Source organism: Colobus angolensis, unplaced genomic scaffold, assembly GCF_000951035.1.
Source record: "Colobus angolensis palliatus isolate OR3802 unplaced genomic scaffold, Cang.pa_1.0 Scaffold289, whole genome shotgun sequence".
Taxonomy (NCBI): Eukaryota; Metazoa; Chordata; class Mammalia; order Primates; family Cercopithecidae; genus Colobus; species Colobus angolensis.
The window spans coordinates 1,153,961-1,160,245 of NW_012116143.1; the positions used below are offsets into that span (position 1 = coordinate 1,153,961).

Below are 6,285 nucleotides of genomic sequence, written 5' to 3' on the forward strand. Positions count from 1 at the left end.
CTGCCAAACATTTAAGATGTTGCAGTTCACATTGTGTACATTGTATAGAGAAACACTGACATGCAGATTTCTTTTTAATTAAAAAAAAAAAAAAAAAAGCAGGGCAAGATACAACCAAACCTTGTTCTATTGTTAACCCAAACCAGTTCAGCACAAATATGTAACTTGTATTCTTGAAGCACACAATCTTCTCTTTTTTATTACTGTCATTGTAACTAACATCCCTAGATTCAGAGATTGCCTTGCAACATTCTTTTCTCTCTAATTTGGTTTCTATCAAATTCTTGGAAAGCATGAGCCGGACTGTTTCATTTTCAAACCAAAAATCCCCTGCATGTGGTCTCTTCAGAACAGGCTAAAAAGAGAGAGTAAAGCATGGTGTGATTCTCAAAATCATCTCATCTCCAATGACCATCAAACAGGAGACCAGGGAGGACATGGAGTTGCACTTACAGAAAGGCTTGAGAAAGAAGTCCTTTTGTTTGCTGTTTCTCAAAGTGTAGTGTGGGGCCCACCTTATAAGAATCACTGAGGGTACACAACAACAATGCAGATTCTTGGCTCCCCACCCTAATGAAGAGAGTGAATCTCTAGCTGTGATTCCTTTTTTTTGTTGTTTGGAGAAACGGAGTCTCGCTCTGTCGCCCAAGCTGGAGTACAGTGGCGTGATCTCGCTTCCCAGGTTCAAGCGATTCTTCTGCCTTAGCCTCCCGAGTAGCCGGGACTACAGATGCAAGTTGCCACACCCAGCTAATTTCTTTTGTACTTTAGTATAGACAGGGTTTCACCATATTGCCCAGGCTGGTCTTGAACCTCTGAGCTCAGGCAATCTGACCCCATCGGCCTCCCAAAGTGCTAGGATTCCAGGCATGGGCCACTGCGCCTGGCCCTAGCCGTGATTCTTAAATTGGACAATTCGGGCTTTAGAGTTACATAGTCTTCAATCCCTTTTCATTTATATAGTGGCTATATGATCTTGACAACCTAAACTCTCCACATGCTATTTTTCTCATCTATAAAATGGGGACCATGGGGAGGATGAAATGTATGAAGTTTCTAACACATACAGGTCTCAATAGTGTGAATTCCCTTTGCCCTGTTACTTAGAATACTTTAAGCCTGCCATTTTACACATGATTGGGGGCCATTGGTGAAGATTTATTATAATTCTTCAATAAATTATAATTGCCAAGTTCTCAGGGGACTCTAATGAGAGCAGATAAGATAATGAAGACTGATCCTCTTGATGGTTACTGAGACAGAACCTGTTGTTCCACAGTTGTGCTATCCAATCCAAAAGCCTCCAGCCACAAGTGGCTACTGAACACTTGAAGTGTGGCTGGTGTAAATGGAGACGTGCTGCAAGTGTAAAATACATGCTGGAATCCAAAGACAATACAAAAACAAGGATGTGAAATATCTCATCAATTGATTACATATTGAAATGATAATATTTTGGATATACTGGATCAAATAAAATACATTAATTTCCCTTGTCTATTTTTAGCTTTTGAAATGTGGCTACTAGAAAATTTTAAATTACATACATGGCTCACATTGTATTCCTAGTGGACAGTACTGTTCTAGAGGCACATCAACCTCTCCTCCATCATACTGATACTAAACCTAACACTAGAGTTACGACCTCCAAACTGGGATTCCCTCATTAGTCAGGGAATGGTCAGCTAGGAGAGATTTGGGAGTCTCTCTTCTTACACTGAAGGGAAAAGCAGCCCCCTTATGAGAGAAAGCAAGCAGCAGCTCAGGGAAGGAGCGGGCGAGTCAATACATCCATAAGAGAGGAGTCCCACTTAATGACACTTCTGACACAAGCTGGCGGTTGTGAGGAAAGGGATCATGGGGTCTGAAGTGTCCTCATCCACTCCCTCAAATGCTTTTTGTTCCCTTCTGGTTCATAATTGTTATACCCTGACAAGTTTTAATGAGGTAGGGAGGATCCTCCAATGTAGTCACATGACTTTTATCCTTACAAAAGCTATATTATAGCTAAGCAAATATTTTAGTTAACATAAAAATTCTCTTCTATGGCCAGGCACGGTAGCTCACACCTGTAAGTCCAGCACTTTGGGAGGTTGATGCAGGAGGATCACTTGAGGCCAGGAGTTCCAGACCAGCCCAGCCAACATGGCAAAACCCTGTCTCCACTAAAAATACAAAAATTAGCCAGGTGTGATGGCACATACCTGCAGTCCCAGCACTTGGGAGGCTGAGGCACAAGAATCGCTTGAACCCAAGGGGCAAGGGGCGGAGGCTGCAGCGAGGTGAGATCGCACCACTGCTCTCCAGCCTGGGCAACAGAGCGAGACTTCTTCTCAAAAAAACAAACAAAAAAAGATTATCTTTTATGTATAAGTAATTTAGAAATACTTTCCAACAGGTTATAATCAAAACTACACAAATTTCTGCAAAATGGCTAGCCCAAGTTGGTATTTCCAAAGAGGAAATGTTTGCCTATTATTATACTATCAGCTAATGAAATTAGTATTTTATTTGGAAGAAGTCTGCCAAAATAGATTGTAATGTGTTTTCTTAAACCAGGCCCGTAACTTGAGAGTTTCTGGAACAGAAAACAAATAAAAATCAACTCAATGTGTCTTTGTCCAAAATGTCCAAACAGCTACATATGTATGTTTGAACGAAATGTATTTAGATATTATTACTTAACAATCCAATAAAATAGGTTTCTTTAATTCTCCTTTGATACCTAGCCAATCAATTCCTTTACTAAGTGTTCAAAGTAGATGAAGGACATTAACTGCATAATGCTGAGAACTTTGTTTCTGATTGCTGCCCACTGATCGATGATTAAAGATGCCATAAAGTCATCCCACTTCAGAAACCTAGAGAGCACGGAGGTTATGCTTTCATGACCACAAATTACCACCACGATACAGTGAATAAAATATAACTTTTTAATTATTCAAGGCAATGCAGAATTACTTGTTTTTGAAATCACTGAATACCTATAAATTACCAGTAGAGATTAATGAGATTTTTTTTTTAATCAATAATGATAACTCTGGATACAACAGAAGATCGAAGGCCAGTTTTGCAGACAGTCTGTTATTTTATTGCACAGATTTCACTTAAAGAATAAAATGCACCATCAGTATTTGGAGAGTTTGGGGTCTCAGATACTGATATACCATCAGTGTTTACACCCGTAAAGCCAAATTCAATAGTACAATTTATGTTAAACAACATCACTTCAAAATGGCTAACAATGCAAATAGAGAGAAAAGTGGGGGAAAGCTTTAAAAATGTGTTAGTTTGAAGCATATGAAAATATAGGATTAAAAACTACATCATACAAACCTGAAATCAAAAATGTTTTGTGGAACATCAGTTAAAGTTATACTCACTTGCACTGTTATTTATTGCATAAAGTCTATGTGGTTCATTTCCTTCATATTGATGAATTGAGGATTTCAGGAAATCATGGTCATAAAAACGATCAATCTTGAAAAAGTATGTACAGATAAATGTAAAATCACAAACTAAAAAATATCCCTACCCCTGGCCCTCAGCTTACAAAAGGGAAAGTTCCCCATGGAAAGAAAGTTCCACTATTCCCCTCCCTCCCGCATCCCATGTCCCCATTGCTATCTTTTTCTGTCTCGTACAAGTAAATGACCTTGAAGGGAAGAAACAAAAGCCATCTTTATGAGGCTCCCATTGTCAGCTGTATCAGTTTCAAAAGTGTCTTGGCCGGTGCGGTGACTCACTCCTATAATCCCAACACTTTGGGAGGCCGAGGCGGGAGGATACTTTGAGTCCAGGAGTTCTAGATCAACCTGGGCAACACAGGGAGCCCTCATCTCTACAAAAAACTTAAAAATTAGCTGAGTGTAGTGGTGGACACCTGTAGTCCCAGCTACTTGGGAGGCTGAGGCAGGAGGATCACTTGAGCCTGGGAGGTTGAGGCTACAGTGAGCCGAGATCACACCACGACACTCCAGCCTGAGTAACAGAGTGAGGCCCCATTAAAAAAAAAAAAAAAAAAATGTCTTGTATTTCTCTTCCCCACCCCCACCTAACTCAGTGATGTTTGCAAAACATTTGAAATTTAAAGAAACAAAATATATATAATATATTTTTAATAAACAGCAAAGGAATGCCCAAGAAAAGAGCTAATATTTGGCAATGCCATGAGAAAAAATGTATGGGCATTATCTGAGCTAGAGATTTCTTTAAAGGCAACCAAAAGATGGGGGAAAGGGAGAGAAGTTAAGACTACAAAATGCCAGACAGGATGCTTTTCTAGACCTTTGGCTTTAAAGCCTGGCAAAGGAGTGGGCTTCCCCCACACTGTGACTAGCAAACCTAGGGCCCTGAGCCCAGCATCTACAGCACCTCTGTGGGCAGCTGGGCAGCCCTCTTATACATGGGCACTCTTGGCATGCGTTGGGGAGCTAGAGCCTGAAGAGTAGTAGAAACGGTTTTCACCAAAGGCCTGGGCATCTCCAGCGCAGCAGAGGATGACACAGCCACCCACGAGGCACAGCACAGCACCAATCCAGCCTGCATACAGGGAGTAGCCAAAGCTCACGATGGTGGTCTCACGGTGGGCGCACACAGGGAACCAGATGGTGGCAACAATGGCGCAGAGAGCTGGAGAGACATGGAGAGGCCATGACTGGGCGCACCCATCACACACCAAGCACGTGGGCAGGCCCACTCACTCCACATACACACACTTGTGGCTTCCAACCAGCTCCAAAAAGCTCCATACACACGGCTCTGCTCCCTCAACACTGAACCAATATGTAGCAGTTGGCATCTGTAGAAGAAGCTGACTGTTGGGTCCTTATTTTTTTCAGCAGGTGGCAGAAACAAAATAATTCCAATGTAAAGACCTAGAAATAAACCATTTAAGTCCAAAAAATATTTATTTGTATTTACTTGTATATCAACACTTCATATCTAGTTATAATTCTAAAATTAATATACTTACCTAATTATATTATAATTATTGCTTTACATATCTATGTGTCATTGTAAGCTCTCTGAGTTCCTTGAAGGTAGGGTCCATGTCTTACTTATGTCTACCTTGGTACGAGGCAAATAGTATGTGCTCAATGTAGACCAGTTGAATGGCTGAATTATCTGAGCTATTCAAAAATGAGAAACGAGATGGCAGCCACCTCAATTTTCCACTCTATTTTCTCAGTTTGGTCAATTCACATTACAAAGATCTGGAGAAGGTATGAAATTTCTCTGTTGTGGTGAATGTTGTTAGATGAAAATGGAGTACCAGATAAAGGTTCAAGTTTGTGTTATGCTGTTCACAATCACAAAATCCCAACACACAAATGAACAGTCCTTGGAGTAGAAAAACTCACCCATTCAGGGGTCAAAATGGTAGAACTTTACTTTTGGTTTTGCACCAATCAATCTAATCTTCATTTTGGTTTTGATTTTATAGAGTAAAATAAGAAACAGCTTATACATCATGTAGTTTTTCACCTCTTTATAAGCAAAGTAACAAAACATGGGCAGGCAAGAGGCTATAAAGACTTTTTTATATTTTTTTCAAATCTCTAGACCAGCACTGTCAAATGGAGTAGCCACAAGTTATGTGGGACCATTGATCATTTGTCATGAGACTACTGAGATGAAGAACTGAATTTTGAATTTTCACTAATTTTAATTTAAATGGCCACATGTAGCTAGTGGCTACTGTACTGAACAACACAGCTCTAGACAAAGTAACTCCAAACCTATTTAGGTTGAGATGGCACATTAAAGTTGGCAGACAGAAAAATAATAACAATAATAATAATAACAATGAGGTTTCCATCAACAAATTAAGAAAGAATACTGCACTGCCAGTGTGACGTTTGCCACCAGGGATACCCTTATCACATTCAACTCAGCAAGCTTTTTTCTGATTTCTACTCACAGTGAGTGATTTTCTAACTTACTCTCTATGCCCGCAGAGAAGAAATATAATTTAACATAAGCAATCAAATCTAACAGCCTTGTATATTAGTTCTAAATGGAAAAAAGGATTGGTCTTACCCATTTTGAAAGACCTTTTAAACAGTCTCATCGCATTTGTGTTGCTTGTAACATAGATTCTTATTGGCAATAGATTAAAGCACTCCCACAAGCTGGGTATAGATACACATAAAAATATATGATCTCTATCCTTAAAAAGAATAGATCTCGGCCGGGCGCGGTGGCTCAAGCCTGTAATGCCAGCACTTTGGGAGGCCGAGACGGGCGGATCACGAGGTCAGGAGATCGAGACCATCCTGGCTA

The 6,285-nt window shown here is 40.2% G+C and overlaps 1 protein-coding gene across 2 annotated transcripts in view; it reads right to left on the reverse strand.

Annotated features, from left to right (window-relative positions):
* Positions 1 to 3,068: 3,068 nt before the first annotated feature.
* Positions 3,069 to 6,285, reverse strand: part of CLDN11 (claudin 11) — a 16,209-nt gene continuing 12,992 nt past the window's right edge. For both annotated transcript variants that reach the window (XM_011948992.1, XM_011948993.1), the window contains exon 3: positions 3,069 to 4,632. In XM_011948992.1, the coding sequence (XP_011804382.1) occupies positions 4,400 to 4,632 (233 nt within the window). In that variant the 3' untranslated portion in view covers positions 3,069 to 4,399. The remainder of the gene's footprint in view (positions 4,633 to 6,285) is intronic.